This window comes from Saccoglossus kowalevskii, chromosome 7 (assembly GCF_978046115.1).
Source record: "Saccoglossus kowalevskii chromosome 7, keSacKowa6.1, whole genome shotgun sequence".
NCBI classification, from domain to species: domain Eukaryota; kingdom Metazoa; phylum Hemichordata; class Enteropneusta; family Harrimaniidae; genus Saccoglossus; species Saccoglossus kowalevskii.
In genome coordinates, this window is record NC_140647.1 from 16,431,662 (window position 1) to 16,457,139 (window position 25,478).

At 34.2% G+C, this 25,478-nt stretch overlaps 1 protein-coding gene across 1 annotated transcript in view; it reads left to right on the forward strand.

Annotated features, from left to right (window-relative positions):
- LOC102807756 (uncharacterized) overlaps positions 1-25,478 on the forward strand; it is a 48,304-nt gene that overhangs the window by 11,822 nt on the left and 11,004 nt on the right. Inside the window, exons 2-5 of the mRNA XM_006814660.3 lie at positions 2,995-3,155; positions 13,122-13,295; positions 22,118-22,255; positions 24,691-24,883. Coding sequence (XP_006814723.1) covers positions 2,995-3,155; positions 13,122-13,295; positions 22,118-22,255; positions 24,691-24,883 — 666 coding nt within the window. The remainder of the gene's footprint in view (positions 1-2,994; positions 3,156-13,121; positions 13,296-22,117; positions 22,256-24,690; positions 24,884-25,478) is intronic.

A 25,478-nucleotide genomic window follows, 5' to 3' on the forward strand; every position in this document is an offset into this window, starting at 1 on the left:
AATAATAACACTGCCCCTTTTCGATTAGGTAAATAATCAAACATATTGAACAATTGACAAATGATATTTATACATGCATATTTCCACCTTATGATATTATACAAATCAAAATATGAAAAGAGAATTGAAACTAATGTAATGGAACATCATGGTCACTGGCCTTGTGTTATTGTTGTCTTGTTTTTTCAAGCGTTAACCAAACAAGCATTCTAACAAGAGTTTTTCCTGCAAGCCAGTTTGGACCAAATTATAAACTTGCAGTTTGCTGCTTACATTGTAAGAACATGTAAAGCACACGTGACATAAATAACACCAAATCACCTAGCACCAGTTTGTGTTATTAGGTACATTGCATTGGTTCAGGTCACGCTTAATGCTTAGTACGTGTTTATTTTGATTAACGTAGTCTTTTTTCCAGCCATGTATTTTGTTTTATTTCAGTGTATAAAAACCATCAGCCAGACTGAAATTAAGCAAGCGGTATATATGCATTGTAGCAATTACATACTTGTGTGACTTGCCTACTAATAACTCTCAATACAATTCCATTACATGCATATCATCACATCATTCATCCATGGATGTATGTGCCAGTGTTTATATTTTGAAGTTGTCATGGCAACCAATTAAATTATTCTCTTCTCGAGCAATACTGTCAGAAAATTCATATTAAATAATGTGAAATGTGGCATTCAATCATCCGAACTGAATTAAGAAATTTGCTTCAGCTTGCTATTCCATTTTTTCAACCCCAATCTTAACTAGATGTGTTAACCTTTTTATCAACTTCCATTCTATTCTGTGAACCAATTTACAGTCATCAGATATATACCTGTATTTCACCATACTTGTCTAGGTATGACGCACAGTGTTCATTGTACGTGATGATAACCCTCTATTTAGTGTCAGATTTATTTTTAATTTGAAGCTTAGTACAGCAAGAAGATCAGAAATATGCAAGGGTCACTGAACATTTTTGAATCTTGTACCCACCTCATCTTTGACTGGCTGTATCCTTATTTTTATTCATTATACCATAAATAATGATGTTTTTCATATGTATACATGTAAAGCCTTTGAATAGTGGCTGAACAATGATGGCTACTTGACAATGGATGCCTGTGAACATACAGTACATCATGCAACACTGTCTGTGTGTTTGTCAAAGCCAAGTGATTTCACTCATACTTAGCACTGTATTATTGCCATCACACATAAATCAATTGTGTTTTATAGAGAAATTATAAATGCTGTTAAATTCATTAGTAGTATTAATTGGACTGTCAATCAAAATCTGAAACAGTGATTTAATGTATGTTTTGGGTTTTGTCTGTGTTCCAACATCATTTCTCAGACATGCCTGGATTGCTGTTGTTCAATTGTGAAACAAAAACATTATGACATACATTGCTGTAACTGTCTACATATCACATCAATTTGTTTTTTGTTTCGTTTCATTGACCTTGGGCCGACTGCTGATCAAATTTGTCCCCAAAAAAACGTTTCAACATGTCATCAACCATTTCTCAGTTGTATCTGTGCTGATTTCATTCACATTTGGTAATGCTGACATCACTGATTTTTTGTTTTTTTTGTTTCAGTGAAATTTCTTGAAATGTCTTTTCCCCTATTGTGCCAGACAGATTCTACATTATTAAAAGTAACTTTTTCTATTTCAAAACTTTACATAAAAATGATTTTTGCTTATTCTTAATTATGTACAAACATACTCGAGGCTTGAACTTCGTAGTTGAGGAGGCACCCAGTTTCAAGGCCAAATTAGATTAAATTGGCTTTTTAGTGTATAGGCAATTACTACGTTCATGTTACGAGATTTCGGCATGTGCTGAAATTTTTAATCTTTCGTGTTTGGAGAGGGATTCCAGCAGTTGCTTTCACATTAGTCAGGAACCAAACTTAGCTCATGCCAAAATAACGCCCTCATTCGTTGATCTGTTGTTGACCAAAACAAGGTAAACAAACGCATACAACATGTATGATGATGGTAATGATGATATTAATTACTTTATTGAAATCATATTCATTTGTTGTTATTGTATTTATTATGAGTCATCATAAATGAACAGCAAAAAACTATTCAAAGAACTGTCTTTTCATGTCAATGTAGCATTGCAAAAAGGAACAGGTTACAGCAGCAAATAAATGTCTCGCTGACAATGTTCTGCATTTTTTTACTAGTATGGATCTATATATGTTAAATTCACCACCAAGGGCGTCATTTTAGTTCGTGTCTAGTGTTCAGGCAGAAAATCTTGACACATGCCAAGTTTTGATCCCCGCTCTCGCTCTATATTGGGACCAAGATCAATTTTTTTTTGGCATGTGCTGACTCGGTCCTGACGATTCACACACAAGTTTTGACTTGTGCATAGATCAGTAACATGAATGCCACTAATATCTGTATTTTGAAATGACACCAAAGCAAACAAATTGCCTCAATTCCACTGTGAAGTTCAAGCCCTGTATGTTGTCCTATAATTATATTGTTTATTAGCTTGGTTAATTCCTAGTACCGGTATATCATGAAAGTTAACTTGTAGGTAACTATGCCTTCATGCATTTAACGATGCCTTCATGCATTTAATGCTATCAAAATTTGTTTTCCTAGTATAAATCTGTTGCAATCAACCTTATGTATGTTTTGTACGATGTAAGTAATAAGCTCCACCACTCTTCATTAGTGATACATGTATACATGTAGCTTGAGAGAAGTATTTAGGTTTTGCTAAAGGTAGTGGTCACTGCAACGTATACAGTGATTTGTCTGTTAGCACAAAATTTGCCCTCTAACCTTCTAACATTTAAAACAATTTTTGCTTCTAAAATGTATTTTAAAAACCACCAGTATTTGTTTTCAAATTGTGTTCAATTTTGAGAATCAAATAATCATTTTTTCCACGCTGTCGGGTAGGGGAGTGATATTTAAACTAAATATATTTGTAATTTTTGCATTATTTATTTGTTATTCTGTAGGTGGTCCTGGTTCAAAGAAAGGCAGAATAGTTGATGATCTAGTTGCCGTGTATGGTTTTAATCTTCTTGTTGTTGAGGATCTTATATTGAGGGAGCTTCCGAAAAAAGTTGCAAATGCAATTTCTGTGGATAATACAAGAGATGTTGCCGATTTGCTTAAGGTAAGTTTAATTATTAAATGTTAGTGGGTGTATTAAAATATTTATCAGCAGCTTTTAGTATAAATCTATTAGCAGAAGTTGTTCTATTCATCTTGTTTGGCTTGGAACATGTGTACAAGGTTTACAGGAACATGGTGGGTTAGTTAATTATATGCACATCACAGTGGTTCGCTCTCACAGTGGTAGCCATTGTCGTACATTTATACTGAAGCATATTCAATACTGCTGCAATCAGTTTCTTTTTAAAATGATACAACGATGTGAAACTACCTTTTGTAGCTGTTAATTCTTTGAATTCTTCTTTGCCGTTCCTGTGCATGATTAACAATGGATGTCTTAACATCAAATAGCATCACTATTCCGGAGCCGGACTCAGTGATGTGTGAATGGATTTGGCATAAACTTAGTGCATACGTTGAACGAAATTGATACAATTTGTTCAATTTTCCAAGTGGTGGCCATTTTGTTTTAAGAATTATTGAACCATGTATTGTATCAAATTTAAATTTTACATGTATCAAAGCGGACAAACACAGTTGCATTTTTTGTCACCATCAAATCCGAAATGGTAGACTGAGTGAACATCATCTTGTTTAGACGAATACAGTTCCATGGAGCCATATCCCATAAGGGGAGAGTAGGAAATCAAACGGGCGGTGCACAGCGGTCATTACCTCGGTGGTGGTGGATGCTCGCCGGTCGACCGCATTTTATGCAAATTTATGCATAGATTCCATGACACCTGCTGACCGCGGTCGTCCACGGTGGGCTCGCACAGTAATTCACACTTATTGTCAAGACCATCAATGAACACAAAGAACTGGGAAATTAAAAGGATCACAAAGTTCTAATAAAAAATTAAACCAATTTGGCTGAGCCAAAAGCTAGGAAACTAGTCTATAATAGTTGACATAATTTTTTTTGCCTGAGCCTTGGAATAAAATCACAAAACGATCCAGAAAGACGTAGAGATCAACATAATATAAAATAAGATCGCATTATTTTGTGAATATATATCATGCATGGTCTCAGAAAATGTTTAGAAAGATTAATGTTTCGCGTAGACTAAATATAATCACACATAAGTATAAATTTAAAGCGTTTTAATATATTGGTGAGAGGTCGCATTTACGTGAACAAGAACATGCACTAAAAAGGAAAAGCAAGCCAAAGTCGAAACAGGGTGTATCATGGACTTGGTACAACATGCACTGCGACAATTGAGTGATCGTCGACATCATTTTGGGGTACAATTGAACTTCAAGTACGTTGCGAAACTTGCTACGCTGCGATGCTGACATCAAGTGTGTGTTGACCGAAGTTTGACCCCAAGTCACGCACTGAACTGGCGTGTTACCTTAGCAACCTTTTTCTTTCTTGGTCCGCGTGTCGATCTCGTAAAATTGTTATTATATCCGGTGGTACTGTAATAACACAACTTGTATTCAACTCTGTATTGGCATTGTATATTTCAACATCGTTTACTTAGTGTGCTGCTTTTCTAATAACGCAAATATGTTTACAGTATTTCACGGGCTCTAAATATTTCAACTTTGCAATGTATTGCTTTTATAATTACGCAAACTAAGTTATTTTTATTGTTGTTGGGATACTAACCCGGGCTATTGGGTCTGTGAATATTTCAATATTACCGACTTGATAATGCGTTGCATTTGTAATTATTACGCAAATTTAAACATGGGCGCATTTAAATCATTGAAAAAGATAGTCAGGTCCCGGAGTCAGGTGTCTAACGAAAGTCGAGAAAATATTTTAAATATTTGTGACTCATCGGTGAATTATTTTATTTGAAATAAAGTAAATATGTAACCATACAACAACATACAATATCATGCGTAATGTTAAATTTTTCTATAATAAACTCGCAGCACACTTCGATCGCATAATTCGCGTACATGACTGAACTATAATAACCATTGAATTACGTGCGGCAATGGGCAATGACCTCAATGAGTTTACGCACTGACATTTAAATTCAGGCCACCCAGTTTGACGCAAAACGATATAGTTACTTAACATTTGTTCAAAAAATCGGTAAACTCTCACAAATACCATGAACGCGAAGAGTTAACTGAAAGGCAACGTCGTTTTTGACAAAATAAAAAAAAAAGACACGTCAATACAAGATTATGTGTGCAAGGTTAGATTTAGATCTTTTTTTTTTTAATAATCATGTTGCACGTGAAACACAGGAGACATTTTAGTTCGTCCATTTCTTGTTTACCGATCTTGAACTTTTTGTCTGGAATGCGATACAGGCAAAGAATAAACATTAATGATACCCACCGTTGTCAAATCAACAAGAGGCTCGAATCAGGAAGGCTCGGCTATTTAAAACTTCGTAAATAACATTTTTTTCATGTGGTAGACTTTATTCAAGTGTACCAAACGTAAGTGCAATGTATGGACGAGTTATAATACCTTCGAAAGTTACGACTTTTACTCTTGGAATTGGTGATAAATACATGCATAAAATACAACATTGTTTCACGCAACAACAATTCGTATACAGCATTGGACTTATGGATTTTTATATTAATAAAATACGTGAGCCGATAATATTACCATATGCTTAGTATTTCCATGCCAACGATGCTCGTAACCTGCTCGATTTAAAAACAGCTATTTGAAACAAAGACCAATGGAATCACAAAGGAAACTGTAAAGTACGTATTTCACACCTTTCCTACGACTGCGGTTGCAACCGGTACCGGTGGCCACCGCGGTAGAGACCCCTAATTATAAGCAGTCCGCGGCTCTCCCCGGTGTACCGTGGAGAGCCGCGGTGATTACCGCGGTGAACCGCCCGTTTGATTTCCTACTCTCCCCTAAATGTCAATAAAGTTTAACCCTCTGATTGCCTATTAAAGTCAGCTGCAGGCATTTTTCACAAAATAGTTCCATACATTTTGTATATTGTCTACTTTCTTCCACAGAAAATGTTGTTGAAAATGTCACATTTTGTCTGTTCAGTCTATAATTAAAATTCGCCTGTGAAATGCTTGTAACTCCGATGTCCAAAATTGGTTTTGTGAATAGTGCATATATATGAGCACAAGTAAAGTTGCTGTCTACTATCAGTCATTTATTGCATTTCACAATGAGGCGCCTCGTTAGTCCTCATTTGCATACAAGTATTCTCCTGGTGACATCACTTGATCGTCGATTGATAGCCTTCAACAAGAACAACTGCCATTTTGAAAGTTAAAACTTCAGGTCATCGGAACCATATTTGGATGCATTCAATGACCTTATACATGAATGCACATTTTCCATTGGTCAGTTGCTTGTCCCTGTATCATATAGAATGCGCAAGATTGCAAACATACACGTATTTCCTAAAATTAGATTTCTAGTTTGATGCAACGAAACATGCATTCATTGAAATTCATGGAAATTTGTTTGAAATCTTACTGTACGTTTTTATAATCAGATTTTCACTCGCCAACGACGCTTAGTGAGCGACAATCGTATGTTAGTGATGTGTATTGGGATATTGACTGTGCATAATTATGGATTGACCTCGGTGCATATCTTATACATGCCTGGACTGATTACATTCAAACCTCACACATATCGTAAATCATACATAATATTATACATATGCATGTCAATTCGTTTCACTATCTGATTCAAGATGGCAGAATGATCAAGCATTTCTGGCATTGCGAACTGAATGTTGACTATTTGCAGATGTTTTTTGTTCAAACTTACATACATTGGACATTATGGGACCTTGATGCACATTCATTTTATTTTAATGAATGTGATCCTAGTACCATAACTCTGACATGCTTTGACTGATTATGTTCAAATTTTATATATATCATGTCATAGATATACAGAAGTATTTGTTTGAAGATCTGATTCAAAATGTTTTAATTAATGCTGTTCCATAGCAATATTTCTCAATATGAAAAAATTTTTGACCATCAAATACAAGATGACTGAATGTCAATCATTTTAATGTTAAATCATAATCAACTATCAGCTTCTGGGTCCATACCTCTGACATGTTTATGTGCAAAATTATATTACTATAAATAAAACTATATCTTAAATTTGATAACTAACAGGGACTGTGCCACGCATGGCTTGTTGGATAATATTTTGCTTCCAGAAAATAAAATGACTGACACTTGTAAAATGAATAGTTTTCCAACTACAAGTTTTTACAGAATTCAGTGTGTAGCATTTGCACAGCTTTGCTCTTTGTGTGGTGTTTGTTGGTGCAGTTTCACTTCAGGAGAAGTTGTAAAGCCATAAACAGCAGACTGTGACAGGAAGGGAGTCTGCAACTAGAATCCATGCATATTAAGTACATAATTTGCATAATGATTTGTCAATTTTCAAAATGCTGTATTTGGTCTAATAAAGGCATGTGCTAACTTCATTCCTCCAATACCTTCAGCACAAGGGAGTTCTTTCTAAGCTTTCTTTGATTAATGTCTATTTCAGGGCAAAAGAAACCCCCAAAAAATGAATGTTGCAGGTGGGCATTTCACAGACAACTTAACACATGCATCACACATCTGTGAAAACCTTTGCTTAAATCAAAATTAGCATACCATTACCAGTTAGATACAGTGACCTTTCGCTAAGTAACTGGTGTCGGGATCCAAGCAAAAATCTGTGACTACCCTGGGGACATTGAAAATGGATAAAAAGCACATACTAGTATACACACATGGGTTTATTTATAGTATGTTTCCTGTGATGTTTCTGAAAAAAAACAGAGTCCATGTCTCAGATCAAGCTTCACAGTTGTGTATAGTTTTTTTTTGGCTAGCACCAGAACTACCCCGAACTGACCTAAAATTCAAAGTCGTCTTTGAGTTGCTTGGTGATGATGCATGCTTTGCATTGGATGATGGGACCAGAGAGTGGAGCTCCTGCAGACCGTTCTTGAAAAAACCATACATAAACAGCTTTATTAATGTTATCATTGTTCGATAATTTGGCACAATTTCTGTTCAGTCCACTCCTTGGTAAACTTGGTTAACATAATTCTTAGCCCACTCACAAATAGTGATCTCTTTGACCTTAGATCAAGTGCAACCGTTGACTTGGTTTTAACTTTCTTGACACATACGATTTCTTCAAATTTTTTAAATATGTACAGACAGACAGACAGACAGACAGACAGACTGGATGGCTTTCGCTTAGACATGCTGCTTTGTTAAGAACTAGAGATTACAGTGATGGATTCAACTCATTGTAGCTAATTTGATAGAGCTTAGCGAGGGGTCACTGTATTTGTCTTTGATATTGCACATGTTACATAAATGACATGCGTGTCTGTGGTAATATTGAGACTCATTTCAATGATACAGTTCCAAATTCAGCAACCATTATTCCCTGTAAATATGCACGAGATAAATAAATAGTCCCATCTCAGTTTGATACACTCTGGGCGATAATCACTCATGTCTGCAGACATCAAACTAACAAAAAGTATTATGGGATTATATAAATTGCAATAAAGTGTAAACATTCATTCAAAACTGATAAAACCTTGCTCAGTTGGATAGTTAGTTGATCTTATTATCAGTGAACGGTCCATGATTATATGTGTTGCCAGACAGTGAGTAAAGCCTCATAACACTTTATCTTCCCACATCTCAATATTGGTACTTTCACAGAACTCACAACTGCTCATTACCTTCCTTTACCCATAGATCCTTTTATCTGTGGATGAACCAATATAACTGCAATAAGATATATTAGCTTGCATGCCATTGTATGGAGAGTCATGCCATTATCCTCTCTATTAGTAGATTTAATCAATATACGCAGTATTACATAATGGTTTGGGGGGGAAATCTCTCTTAAAAAGAAAGATGTGCGTAGGAGCTCTCACTTTTCTACACATGTTTTTGAGTGCATTTGCGTATGTAATCAATTAAATTGAATGTGTACGTGTATACTCCTGTTACTAAGTTACCAATTGTATTGCAACCTAGACTAAGCTTTTCAGTAGTAGACAATTACTTGCCCTATATAGATGTACATGTATATGAATGTGGCTCAGAAAACACGGCATTGCAAGGTCTAGTTTTTACTGCTGCCTATCAGTAGACCAGGTTTGTTTAAATATGGAATGAAACCATGCTATACATGTCACAACATTTAGTTGCTATGCATCAATTCTCTTTTGTTTGTATCTGAGAGCATTATGCATGGATCGGTGATCTGATGAATTGACATTATTCTTCAAAAGCCTATGCCAGTCATTTTACATTGTATACAAAATGTCTAAACTTTAAATAATTCAAGTGCTATTGCATGTGAGACAATAAATGGTTTTTTTTTGGTGGAATTTTATGTTCAACAAACTCTCATGGATCAATTTATGTCATCCGTTTTCTTTTTTACAGAACAGTCACATATAAGCTAGTATGTGCATTTATAATCGAGAATATAAACTTTCTTTCTAGGTAGGGTTTCTAAAAGCATGTTCATTCTATTAGAATACAGTAAGTAAGGGACGTGTGTGCACAATGATGATGATGACAATGATGCAATCATTCAAATAAAACTTTAACATCCTTCAAAACATTCCCAGGGTTTCAAATTCAGAATGCCATTGCTTTGGATGTCCTCCTGACTTTCTCGTGGATTCTCTTTGACAATTTTAATCAGTCAAAAGCATTTAAATGTTAACCGTAAGGTAGATTGATACCTTGCTGACGTCATCCCATCGCATGTTGTTATGATTATGAGCTCAGTCTTGTGTTAAGCCTAAAGCGTGAAATAAACTGAAAAACAACTTTCTAGCATGTTCAAAATAGCACTAGGATTTGTAAAGCTGGATGAAACCATTAACGAGAGTTGACTAATAGTTGAAAGAATCATGCACAGGGATATAAACTTTCAAATACTAATATCACACTAAACTTTTGAATATTAACGTAAAAGGAAACAACAATAACTTATAGTATCTGAACTTATTTCTGGATACTATACGTGTACGGACCAACCTGGGCTCATATAATGTAGTTGTCAATGTTGGTCTGTCTCTCAGTAGATGTGATTGGTTCTGTTGTATAGACATGTACTGTGATTATCAAGTGTAACTCTAGAAATTATACTCCCATGTACATGTAAACATGTAAGTTCAGTGTATTTGTAAAATTGTCTTTTTGTAGTTTTTCAATAACTCAAACACTGTTTAGCTGATCATCTTAATTAATGCTTTTTAGTACTGGCTAAGATGTTAGCTTGTGCTAGAAAAACACATAGTAAAGGCAGCCTAAGAAATGTTGACTATGAGCTATTATATAAAATCATGGGCTAATGAAATATATTCATAGCTATTAGGTAAAAAAAGGAAGTTTTATAAATATCAAAATACCATACACTTAATTTAAATAATTTTAATTATCTTACTAACACAATCTTCCAGTAAAATTATAGGATAGAAGTTGCATTTTATTAGTCCCCAAAACTGGGACTCCATTTTTATCACACTATTTTGCTTGCCAACCATAGAACGTGTGACCAAAGTGCTTGAATTCATGCTAAAATCCTATTGAATCAACATTGCGTCAGCTGTTAGTATAATACAGATTACTTGTCTTTCATAGGTTCTGCTTGTCATTTTAACAGTTCCAAATTCTGTGTTTTTCTCTTAAATATCATATTTGGTGCATATCCATCTTATTATAGTACTAACACATTACTATCCGTGTAATTTAGTATCTATTTTGGCAATGTGGACTGTGATATCACAATTTTATTCTATGTTAGAAAAGCCTCTCTTGTGTTTGTTTTTGTAGTATTTTAAGTGCTCTAAACTCGCACTGTAATTTGTTAATGCTAAATTGTTAACATTGTCCTCGTAAATATACTGTATGCACTTTCAACAATAGAGCAAATAAGGTAGCTATACATTGTGTATGATAACCATTAGATGCGACTCAAAAGCTGCTAACTTGTCAAAGGTACATTTTAATATCTGGATATCTTGAAATCTGTTTTAAAAGACTGAGAAGTACAACTGCTTTTCTGGTCATCTAATGCACATTGAATGTACAATATCAAACTTGTATAAATATCTTTAATTGCTTGATCAAGACAGTTTCTTTGAAAGATGTCAGCGTTAGTACATGTATAATGTAGACATTTGAAAGTATGCTTTTTGTCACTTGGTCTATGAAAAAGGAGAATTTTTGAAATGTTGCACACAATTGGTTTTGTACATGTAGTAATTAATTCCTAGACTGCTTGTAACTGCTGCAGGTATGTTCCTTGCTTACAGCTGTCGTAGTGTGTGCTCTTGCATACAATCAGGTATACACAGAAGCATCAGTGGCTGCTAACTTGTTTTCATGTAATCATGACAGACACTTTGTCTAATCAATGTCACCAGACAGTTTTTTCATGATTTACTCTATGTGAGTGATTGATTGATTATGTATTTTAATGGAAATGCGTACTGACTAACAATGTCAATACATTCACATACATCCACTGTACAATACAGTATTAAAATAAAGAATATCATATTAGTTTGGGCTAGTTTTAGCAGACTTTTATTTTCACTTATTTCACTGACAGTTAAATGAGTTGAATTAAAACCAAGTGAATATTTAAATTTAACAACAGAATATATTACATCTACTCACTTCTCAAACCAGTGAATTTAAAACATTGTGATTATTTTCAACATCAAATTTGCTCACATTAAACCCAGTGAATATTTCCGTTAGTACAGTGTACATGTATAAATATTAATGTGCTTGTGTGTGTGTGTCATGGTTTTGCATGTAACCTGATATTTGGAAACTAAATTTCTATTGATGTTTTAATAATTCACTTTTTTCACTGAGTGTATCACTTACAGCTGTGGCATGTTGTGGATGTCTATATGAAATCATTTGAGTCGATCTCTGTATTCAGTTGTATTTGTAACTACCCTATATGCATACCTTCCATTCTATTAAAAACTGTATTCAAATTCAGCAACAATGAAATAGCTGAAATAAGCTCTTTGTCTGTTTGTACCATAGTGATGTGATGAAAATACCTTGCTTTACATAATTTATCAATATTTATTTATTCAATTCTCCAGTCTGCATTTTTAATAAATTATATATGTTCTTATTTTTCTGTAAATATTGTATGTAAATTACCTGCATGTTTTTAAAGATGTGTGAAAATTATGAAAACACCATACCATACATTGTAGGATTGATCGCCATTGTTGTATATTTTTGGAATAGTTTCAGTCTGTCACTTGACACATTCATGCCTGTATTCGCAGTTCATTTCTTAAATGCTTGTGGTGTTTGAGTGTGGTGTTAGTGGGAATACCTTGTCCATTGTTATCATAAATCACCAACCTCACTTTCTCTATGAAAGTTGATTACAGAACTCTATCCACTGATGCCATGTCCATCTAGATGCCTTTCGAAACATTTTCTTTCATCCATGGCAGGTTTTTTGCTTGTCTACCTGTCTCATTGAGGTTTAAGGACAAATTTGTATTTGAACATATGCATGTTGCAGTTGAACATACAAATACTATCATGTCCAGTATACAATGTAGCTGACTGGCAGCCATTTTGTCTGAATAAATTATCGGTTTTCACCATTTTTGGTTAAAAATTAAGCTGAAATAGCTACATGGATGGAGACACATGGATGTCTTCTAATCCGTAACATGTGTGTAGTTCATATTGTTTAGGCTAAAAACGCTCTGATACAAAAAAGGAAAAACAGTAAAAAAAGAGCACTTAAATGCTCAATGTCTTGCTTTATTCAAATAGTATACAGTTTTTTGCAGCCTACAGTTTTGCAGCACATTGTTTCCCAAATGATCATGGGTGATCTAGAATCCTTCGTCTCATTTTGTATGCCTGCACATGTACTGTACATTGATTTGAATGTATACTATATTTGATGTAACTGACAGCATAAAATCTGACCCTTCTGTCATTTCAGGAGGAACCCTCACATCTTTCATTAGAATGGGTACTGGAAATCATTTCTACAGAAATAGAAAAAGACCCTGATGGACTATTCCTTGTTGATATTATGCCAAATCTCAGGTTTCTTCTCCGCTGTGAAAAATTTGTGAAAGACTGCAAATACGAAATAACGCAATTTGAAAACAAGGTAGGTGTTTGAGGAGTTTTTCTTTTCTTTTTCTTTTCATTACAATGTACCTCTCCTGTATCATCTTAGATGAAGGGAAATACGGTAGTTGTGGGGGAAATTGTCTGTCCTCTTTTGTTTTTCTTGTGGTTAGAAAAACTCAAAACAGTTTTTATCCAATCTCTTTCAAACTTGGATTAACCACTGTGGTACATGTATCTTGGCAAATTCTGATTTTGGTTTGTTTTCTATGTATCTTCTTCAAAATATTGGAATGCGCAAGATATGGGTCATGTATAAACACAGACGGTGACTTTGACTGTTGCGCAGACAAACAAATACAAACTGAGACACTATCAAGTTTTAAATAAAGTAATTGGAAGGTATTGAAGGAGTCCACTGGCAGTAATTCACCCAGGTCAAAACTTGTACTCCTAATTTTTTAAGAAGAGTGCATTGTGGGAAAATCAATGTTTCTCAAGACATAATGTTGCATATGTATGGTGCAGCGGCTACCACCCTTTAAAATTGTGTTCTTGTTGTGGTTTCAATAAAAACTATTATCTGATCGACTTGGAAATCATATCAATTGCTATAAAATGTCAACGAAGTTCAATTTTAATGTGACTAGCCAGTTGAATCTTTTAGTGTTTATAAGGGACAATTAGATTATTACTGTACATGTACAATAGTATTATTTGAGAAACATTAATATTAATTAATTTTTTTATGTAATTATGATGCTCATGATTCTTGTTCATTTTTGGGCAGAATTGTAGCCAGTATTTTCTGCCCAAAATTTAGTTAAGCTATATATTTGCAGGGAATACACGGTAATCCTGCTTTCGCCATTTATACATGTAATATTTTATTTTATTGACAAAAAAAAAAAAAAATAAACAAGAGGCTGTCTAAGTCTCTAACTGTATAAAATAAAACAGAAGTAACAATCTTTCGTACAAAGACAATAGAATAGCTTCAGGCTATGTCTCATATTTGTTTGCATCTGGTTCGTTTATATCCAGTCCTCAGTGCCTTCACTGTTAGTAATAAAATTCCAGCAGAATATATGAAAGTTAATTGATTGATTGTCTCTTTGTGTAAAACTGTTTTTGATGTTGTTTCGTTTGAAACCCAATATATTAAAGGCATTCAACTAATTAATGAAGAGCCAAAAAAATATATAATTATTGATTTTATTATTATATTATCTGAAAGTATCTGAAAACATGCACAAATTCATGGTAATTTGAGCCTTACTTCATGAAAAAAATAATAATTTAGTCTAACCATAAGTACAAATGCATCTATATTATAACTAACACGTATGATTTTTATCACCTTGTGTACCAGAACAAAATTTTGACATATGACAAAACCTATTAAGCATAGGAACCAATGGTGAATGTTTAAAAAATTGCTATGATCATACCATTTTCTGTTTTTTGTGAGCAACAACATAACATAAAACTATTATCATGGTAAAAGTCAAGGGGATCTGGCATTAAATAGTACACAAATGCCAATTTTTCAGATACTTTAATCCACATTGTCCACATTAATTGTCTGAAAACAATATAGTGATAAAGATAAAATTACAATTTTGCCAATAATAATAATAATTATTCAGATTGTATTTTTATGGCATTGACCAATATCATTGTAAGTATGGGTAATATTCAATACTAAAGTTGTTACACTCTGAGAAGGATTGTCCATCATGAATTTGGTTGAATTCAATGTTTTGGATCTTATTGATCATTTCAGTTCATTATCGATGTCCTTCTGTGAGAAGATACTGTTTCAGGGCTTGAACTTTTGGTATTCTGAGGGAACATTATTTCAATGGCACAACTTTTCAAAGATATCCTACAACTGTGAACTGTGAAGGAAATATCACGAGTTTGCAGTGCAACAAGACAGTCAGATGGGACTGCGCATCTAAGGCAGTGGCCCTAGGGCAATAATTCTTCCATGAATTACGTGCTCTGTTTTAGTAGCTACTGTAAAATGCTACCTAGTATAATGTGTGTTATCGTCAGTAAATTTAACTTCATCCAATTTTCCTCTAACAATGAATCGATAAGTGCGCAGGTTATACAGTACCCCTCGGCATACATGTAGCTAATGTTCACTATCGTGACTGCCATCTAACAGAGCAGAAAGACTTGAACAGTGATCGTATTGAGCTCTGACAGGTAACAACTCTCTGTAGGTTAGTGTGAAATTACTGGAGTTGAACTCTCACAGATGCACTTTAGGGAAGCTTTACCTCGGTTCTACACTATAGGCTTAATTTGTGTTGGCCTGGTTGATGCTAGGATACTGCATACGACTTCTAATTGCCTTTCAGAAAGTGTTCACACAACATTTTACATGCCTTTCCCAATTTGTTCATGAGACACTTTAAATGTCAAGTTAATTCACAATTTCTCTCTCACTGATGAAAATATGCTTGTCTCATTTGAAAAACACAATGTTTGGCCCCCAGTTTCTGTTCCGTCTTGAAATTACAATAAAATAAATTTCTTTTCAAAATGTATGGGCAGCCTTGTATTTGATTAATAATAGTAATTTTCGAAGTTAAGACAGCTATTATGAACATTTAGTAAATAATGCTGAATGCTGTTATTCACAAGTCTGTCAAGTCAATATCATGTGATCTTAGTCAATCAGAAAAAAAGCACATTAAAGCCATAGGCTGAATTGGAAGCAGAATACACAATCCCTGTAATCCATAAAATGACTGATATTTCTATATTTATCTACTGCCACTTTTTCTTCAAGATATGGCAATTTGAGTTGCATTCTCAAAAGTATAAACCTGCCAGAAAGTATTTACGCACCTGTCATTTGATTGTTTTCCTAATTAAAAATAACAATTACATGTTGTTTTTAAAATGGACTATATTTAAGATGAACTAGTGCATTTTAGTCAAAATTAAATGGTTGATTTGTGTTTAATTTTTATGTATGTATGTAGGCATTATATCAGTGAGTGAAAATGCATATCATTTAAGTTTCTCTACTCATTCAGTAGTGAATCAGTTTCACATCGCCTGCAATTTGCATGCCAATTTTAATAAACTCACTGGGAAAATATTGAGTTTAAGCACAATAAAATCAAGGCTATATAAGGATTGTAATCTTTGAGGCTGTGTTTAAAAAGAAACCAAAACTACAACCTCAACATATCACAGCATGGTTGCAATTTGACAGACTGGACTGCGGCGTAGTGGACTGGTCGGATGAATCAAAGCTTATGGTGTATCATAGCCATGGAAGAGTGTTTGTACTTTGAAGACCAGATGAAGAGTATTAGTGTGTATTCAAACCTACAATAAAATTTGGCAGTGAAAGTGTCATGGTTTGGTGGTGTTTGTCGGCTACTTGCTTATGATCGTTAATCCATGTACCAACAACCATGCATCAATGGAAATATTTGGATATTCTGCAAAATGAAATGATATCGTCGGCACTGAGACTCGTTGGACTCGATTTATATTTCCAATAGAATAATGCCCCTGTTCACACATCATTGGCAGTGAAGGATTTTCTAAATAGTCCATTTTTTGCAATTTCACTACTTTGAATTGGCCTGCACAGTCTCCATATTTGAACCCTATTAAGAACCTTTGGGAGTTGATAGACTTACAGATGCATTTCCGACCAGTCGCTAACATCCAGGATTTACATGTACATGTATACGAGTATAATAGAAGCTTTGAGGCAGATCCAGGTGAACATGCATCAGAAACTCGTTGATACTATACATGTACCGAAACAGCATTATTGACAATCGTCACGTTCTATTACTTCATGAATACTCATGAGCTTGCATTTACACAGTATTCTCCATAGAGAATTAAACATATTTTTCACTGTTTAGTTAAGACTGTTGTTTTCATTCTTGCAATTTTTTTGCAATACGCATATTTTATTCAATATATAAATATATATTATTGAGTTTATTTTATTGAATGATATTTTAGGTAGTAATTTTGTGTAGTGCGGTATGTAAATGAGTTCTGGTGGGTCCCTATATTGAGGGTACTGATATAACTGACTATGCATGTGCATCATACTAGTAATGTCATATCTCACTTCAGGCAGTACATGTCAAGAATAGTGTACAATTTATTACATTGTACAATGTTCTCATTGACATGTAGGGAGTCTATATTATCGTATTCATTAATATGCTTGCTATGACACATCCCTCTAAGGGGTATGATTGTGCCAAGCCCTTGAACTGCAACACATAATTACAGGAAGTTGGTCAATAATTAATCTCAGTGTGGGTTTATTTACTGCTTCATTTCCTTATATTCATTTGGTTATCATTAGTAATAAAAATATAGTTAATATCACTTTGAAAGCCAAAGTAGACTCTTCAAAAAAAATAAACCTGCATTTTAATTTTTTTTTTTTAAATTGTGTTCGTTTTTTGATCCACTACTAACAAATTATAAAAAAATATGATCATTCCCACACCACACCATGGTTCTTTATCCTGTTAATGCAAGTGGCAAATCATTTATTATAATTAAAAGGAATGTTTCTCTGATTCTTCAATTACACTAAGATGCTTGTCTTCTGTTGAGATGAATCAATGTCTACAAGGCATCAACAAATTAATACATTCCACCATTGTACAATATATTCTGTGAATTGTAAAATATCAAATCTTGCACTGAAAATTCTGAATAATTCATCCACAAGCTCACAAATGTTCTATAATTAGTGTCCATAAAAAGTTCACTCCTAAGTGCAGTGCAGTGCAGTGCAGTGCAGTGCAGTGCAGTAGAATTGAACAGACTTTAGTGCCCATTGGGGAATTAAATCCATTATTTACTTCATTTACTAGACAAGAAATTGTCACGCCACTGTCCACCTTTCGTGATTTGTCACACAATTCCAACTGTCTAGTTTATCAATCAGGTTTCTTAACTGTTTTCGCTCACTTTTTAAATTGCTTCCACATTACATTGCATCACGTCTTCAATTTGTAATTACTCCCAGCTGTGAGTTGTGCATTGCATTTATTAAAGCACATGACCTATTGGCATTAACCCATCACATTCACAATAAAACTGCTCAGTCAGTATCGTCCAAAATAAAATCATAATTTTATATTGACAGACCAATAATGTGCATGTAGTACACAGTGCGAGTTAGCTTTCCAAAATTCCTATTTGTTCACATGTGTAATCATGCGACTTGTAGTGAATGACAACAAGGAAGAATCTACATCTCTCTTGGCATATTGTACTTCAGCATATCAAATCAAACACAAAATTTGCTGTTAAACACAACTTTTTTTAGAGCTGATCATGCTGTCCATTTACACCAATACTTCAAATTACCAGCAACACTGCTTTACTAATTAGCAAAGTTTATTTCCTACCTCAGACACACCAAAACAAACAAAACAAATCATACCACTTGCATATGTGGGTCACACTTTGATACAACTGTAGCCGTAGGACCCAGGGCCTATGCAACCAGTGACTCTTGATTCCGTATTTTTGTGAGTAGTCATTTCATACACAGCAAGTGTAACTGAAATATTTAAAATTTACCAAACCAGGATGGAATTTGCAATGTCTTTACTCCCTTGTCTATGCTTACATTGATTTTTGTCAAAATGATCTGAACATGGATCCATGCATTCATGCTTAATTGTACCTCTTCATCAGATCTTCGATATCTGTTTTCCAGGTTATGACCTGGAATTCAGCATGTCATTCAATGAGTTGAATATTCAATTTCCTGTTAGTAATATCGTTCAATAAAAATATGAATTGGATTTTTTTTTTTATGAATGAAAGTAGTATTTGCTATGTAATTCTGTGACCAAATTTGCAGTACTGGTGTTTTAATCTCACGAACAGTAAGCCATGCCTATAATGCTGGTGTCATTGCCTACTGATACATGTACATATGTATACTGATACAATTTATTGACAAAACATAGTCAACGAATAACATACAGTTTCAGATTATAAGTTAATAGACATAATTATGCAAACTATCATGTGATCAATATGCGAATTTGCATTTACAGTGCATGTTGGTATTATATGTACATTTAGTTTCACTTTTGACTTGCGAACTTGCGCATGCATCCCGCAGGGTAGTTATTAATGTGTAAATATAAATGAAAGGCTTTGTACACTTTACTAAATTGTGCATACATCACATTCATCACTCTAATAATGATGTATATATAAACACAATTACTCCCTGCTGTTTTTTCAGGAAATCTTGACTCTAGACCTTTATTCTTCCTCATACATGTAGGTTTAAAAATAAATACCGATAGCACTACTAGCAATATACAAATGTAGCTGCCTTCACCCAGTGAAAGGTCACTTTTAACCACAAAATTCTCCAAGGTTTTGATCAAGGATGGCAACTAATTTGCACTAATTGGCATTTAATTTGTATAATTTATTCATAGGTTTGTCCATTTTTACAAACTGCTTACTATTACTTTCAGTTTTATTATTACAATGAAAAAGAAAAAATGTTCTATAATTGAGAATAAAAGTGAGTCGTGGCTTAGACCAATAGACGAGAAAATCTATGAATCATATCACAAATTTTATATACCAGTATATTTTGTATCCTCGGGGGCAGAGCTACGTCACGGACGTTCTACGTTGCTAAGACGCGCACCACTCTACCACGTATTTCTATGGGCTTTGTGCGCGCTGCTGTGGAACACCGGTGGAGCCGGTGAAAACTCAAGAAAACAACACAAACTCAACTTTGAAGTAATCCTGAACAACCAAATTCATATATGTTGCACACGTAGGGCTCATCTTATTTAATACACTGTCCAGGGGACTCTCAACAACCATCGCAAAGTACCGTTTTCTGCGAGGTTTTGGTCTGTTTTCACCACGAGGGTTGCCAGGCGGAAGAAAATGCCCGGATGTCCGCCCCCGAGGATATTAGGTTGTTGCTGATAATGATTTTTTCGTAAACTCAAAGAAAATTGTGAAATAGCTACAATTCACAAAAGAAAATAATTTCATTGTGGAATACTGAGTGGTTACTGAGGTGTTGTATGGTTCAAACTCTACAAACAACTTGTATGCTTTCGTCAGGTTAAAAAATCAGTTTTGGCTGGCTCTTTTGAAAGAAGTACCGCTGTGATGCATCAACCACAACCATAAGATCGTGTGGTGGCAGAGATGTGTAGAGATAGAACTTTGCGTGGGAGATTGCCTTGGGCTTTAACTGTTAATTTAGAGCCATGTACTCACCATACTGGAAACTGAAATTTGTGATGATCGTAAAGTCATGGCAGCTATGTGTGTTACCTCAAACAATACAGAGCTACATATGCGCAAAATGCAGTATTTTCATGGGATATTAAATGGTTATAATAAAAACATCCCAAACATAGGCTGCAGTCTGTGAATAAGGTAAACCAAAAAGTCTATCCTGTACACGACTGCTTTTTAACAAGTAAATTTGTTGTGATGTTTACTGACCCCCAACAGATGAAAAGCATGTTGGGAATTTTGATATTGATGTTCATTTTAATTTACTGCTTATTTTCGACATAGGAATAATCTTGGTCTTCAAATATTTTATTTTTAAAATCGACTGTCACCTGATCAGTGGTCTTTGACTTTCATTGGTCATTGTTTATAACTTGGAAAACAATGGCACTGTAGGATGTTGAGAAAGTTCCCAAATGCATAAAACTATAGCAATCTTTCTAAAGTATTCCAGTTCACTGAGAAACTTAGGCTTCTTTTGTGGAAATAGACTTTAGCGGGAATAGACTTTAGAGGGAGCACTATCCAGGCAACGAGGATAAAGAAAATGAAATGAACAGAATGCAGCATATCATGTAAAAAGTAATCCTGCATGTAAAAGCATACTTCAATACACATACTTTAGTTGCAGTGTGAGATATTAACTCACTTTCTCCAATATATTTGTTGGTACAATCCAGAAAATGTGGCTTATAAAGATATAATGTATACTGTATGAGAGAGAGGGGGGGGGGGGGGGGTTATTGCCTTCTATTGGCTCCAAACCAGAATATTTTCGTAATATTTAAATTTGCTATCTAATTAAACATGCATTCAAAGAGGTGTTAAAGGGGATTGAGTATCGTAGTCTGGACATGTCATGAATGTGTCTACTTTACATTATTTTGACACTCAGTGCATCTCTCAGTGTGCCAGCTGTGAGTGAATGTCCCCGAATGACATGCGTCTGTATTGTGCTCTACTATCCTACTCATTATTCTGGTCTGTGATGTATGCAAGCTAAATTGCACAAGAACTTACCATAGGTGGTACTAAGCTTTCAAAACGTATTGATGGTAATTATCCTAATATTTCAAATAGAATTTACTCACCATGGAGTAGTATACGACTATGTTGCCATTATGGAAAATTTAATCGTTATAATATATATTAAAACTAGATTCACATCAAAATATATATTCAAGGGGACATGTTTATTTTATTCATAATTCTTTAGGTTATAAAATAATTAATTTTTTTTTTTTTCGCTATCATCACCAACATAGGGATGGATTCAAATACGCTAGAAACATTTTCGATTTTGATAAATGTACATGTACTTCAATTAGTTTATTTTTTTGCATCTATTCACCTTGATGTCTTCATATATATTCACTAAACTTTAAGTTGAATATACATACGAGGTGACACAATCATAATTATTGGTTGACAAACCAAATTAAAAAGTTTATAAATATGTTTGTAATGTATTAGTGGACACTAATTTCGGAAGGATTTTTTAATGCACAGATGACAGTACGGTTTCATGAATGAAATTTTCTATTTCAGTATCCTATTGCTTGTGCCTTAAATCTTGCTATACCTGAAGATAAAGTAATCAAGGCTGTTGAAAAACACACTCCAAAGCATCCAAATCAGCTCAAAGAAGGTGGACAGAGTGATGAAGCTGATACATCACGTACCGCGGTAAGTTTAGTCCTGATAACACTCCTGATATACAAAATTGATTCATTATAGATTAAAGACCAAATTAAAAAAAAACAAAAACTGGCTGCTGGAAAGAGTTCACAAGATACTTGCTGGACAAATTCTTCACATGCAAATGTTGCCTCATACATGTACATCATCATGCATTATAAAAATGTCAGTTGCAACACACTCCTGTATGAACCAAAATGTCCAGCAGCATTGCAGATTAATTAAAATGAAAAAAATATTGAGTTATACATACATGTACCTACCTACATGTAGCTACCCACCCACCAAATCAATCAATCAAACACATACCCACCCACACACCCACCCACCCAACAACACAATAAAACACCCACCCAAACGCCCCCTCTCCCTCCCTTCCTCTCTCCCTCCCTTCTTTTGTTTTCAATGTTACCAGAAACACACTATTTATTTTGTTTGGCCTAAATACAGTTCTAACCGCAAGTCTTACATCGGAAGTGCCTGTGTTTGCTGTACTACAGGACTGTAATGTACTATTGTAATCATGAAATAGTAGCTACCTTTGTATAATATAAATCTTTCAGACTGTTTTGTTGAGAACATTGTGGATGACTACAGAAAGACATGAAAATGCATATCGCCCACTCATACTATCTTTTGGGCTTAGAGCACATTTTCAGACTCTTGTATATAGAACAGCACAAGTCATATGCAGGAATACATCAGTTGTCTCATGGAACCTTCTACTCTATGCGACAAAACAACCAGATCTTTTATGAGTGCTCGCCATGAGGAACAATACAAAAAACTGACACCTTTGCATCCCCTCCAAAAGGACGCCATTCTTCTGTTTTTTTTACTTCAAGTGTGCAGCTGACCATGGGAATCAAACCAATATTCTCTCTGATGTTAGGCAGACACTATTATGTCACACATCAGGTTTGATGTGAAAAAATGAATCTATAGAAAGCAGTGATCTGTAGCCATGCACCTTACCCTTACCCTAGACAACCTTTATTGCATTATTCATCATTCTTGTGTTTGGTACATTAAACAGACTTGTTTTAGCAGAAGGTGCTTATTCAATTTCCTTCTGTCACTTACTGGGTAATGATGTAATTTATTGTACTCATCATTGTCCATTTCGTGCATGGTCTACTTTATAGTAATCATTGAGTAACATCAATTTTGTGAGTTCAGGCTGAGGAAGCATTCATTCTTAATTGCATAGTATTTCCTGATGCCTGAATTTGTGTCTAGTGTATGTGTGTACTATATTCAAAATTATATTAACACATGCAAGACCATTAATATTATTTACTAAGTAAGTCCAGAGCTCAAAATTATCAGTTATCAGCTTCCATTTTTGAAAATTATTAACCAAGCTGGACTGAAATTTACAAAATTATAATTCTTTGTTATATTTATAAACCAATCTGTGGCCTACACAAATTGAGCAATATGACATTTATTTAATTGTATTCGCACTGATTAAAGATATGAAGTATTTTGAAAATCTAGGGTAACAATTGCATTTCATTTCGTCTTCCCCTATAACTGCATCATATCGATTCAGATAACCTTGTCGTATTCTTCTCATCAATAAAACAGTTGCTTTTTAACATGTATCTCCTTCAATGATTAATTTATTTATAGTGGAAACTTATCAAAATTGTTAATTCAGTTATGATTTGTTAATGATTGGTGAATCACTTCTTTGTGCTGATAACTAGTAGTGAAGTTGTTTTATTTGTCTTTGTACACACTTTGAAAACAAGAACGTTTTGGATCAATTGTTTTTAAACTTGATAAAAATAGTACATACTTTCTGCAAGTCTTGTCTATTATTGCCTTCAGTGGTGTGATTGGGGAATACCGAATCAGTCTCCACCCACAGGCAACATCTACATCGAAATCTGTGGGATTACTGCTGTTCAAATATTCTTTTATTATTCATAGTTCAATATATTATTTATTTACAAGTAAAAATTTAGCAAATGTGCCTTTCTCGCTGTGAAAGGTTTTTTGTTTGTATCTCATTCAGGCTGTCCAATTAGGTCCAAACTTGATTTGCATTGTGATCTACACCAATACGACTGACTGGTAGCCACTTGTTCGCAGTGTTTTTATTTTTTATTGGTTTCAAAACGACTGACTGGAATTTTAATAAAAGCTGTTTTAGAGATGTATCTCTGACATGCCTTGACTGATCATGTCAATGTTCCCATTGTAAATATCAATTAAAACTTAGTTCAGTTACCAGTCCAACAGTTTAGTCTGCAGAATATTCCCATACTCTTGGCTGAGATCAAGCATGACAAAGTCTAAATTGTCAACAACAGAAAAATGTAAACTAAAGCCATAGAACCCGGGGCTACATGTATGTGTAATGAAGCGTGTAATTTTTCAACATTGACAGTTTTCTTTTTTTTTTTTGTATTTAGAAACGTACAGCCTTGTATGAAATGAGTGTCAGGACGTACATAGAGTTCTTTGTTAGCACAAACAGGCTGGTCACAGTAGATGTCACATGTGGTATACCTGATCTAATATGGCAGAAAGTCAATAGTTTCTTCAGTGAACATTTGGAATTAACTCCCCAGCGAACGGCGAATACTGTAATATTATTTGGTTTTGGTAAGTTATGTCTGCTCCTGTTAAGTTTAATACCATGACCACAGTGTTCCTATTGTTAGATTGTATCGTTATTAGATACTCACCAGATTTCATATACCTGTAGAACATTTATCTTGAATCAAATTCTAAAATTTGTATTGCATTTTAATCTGTTTTGAAGAAAATAAGTAACTAATATTGTTACATACTATTGTTGAAATTATGCATATTTATTTTATTCATTCATCAATTATTTTAGAATTAACATCATTTAATATGCACAACTTGGTTGTCCCCAGTATACATGTATCTGTGCACTACACCAACTTTAACTTTAAATAAAATACAAAATAGAAAGAAATTCAAGCTGAGTAAAACCTGTATGTTTATTGATATTATATAGGATTATTTTCACACATGTTGCTTGTTACAAATTCCTGTGTCTGCGAAATGGAAATACAAAGCAATGAATGCAATATTACTACATGTAGTAGTTGTATCGCGTAAAGTCAGAAAGGCCATCTCTGCCATTTGATGATTGCAGCAGTAAATTCCCAGCCCACATACACTTTATTATTACCTAAGCATTATTTAGTAAAATTGGTGAAATATTAAT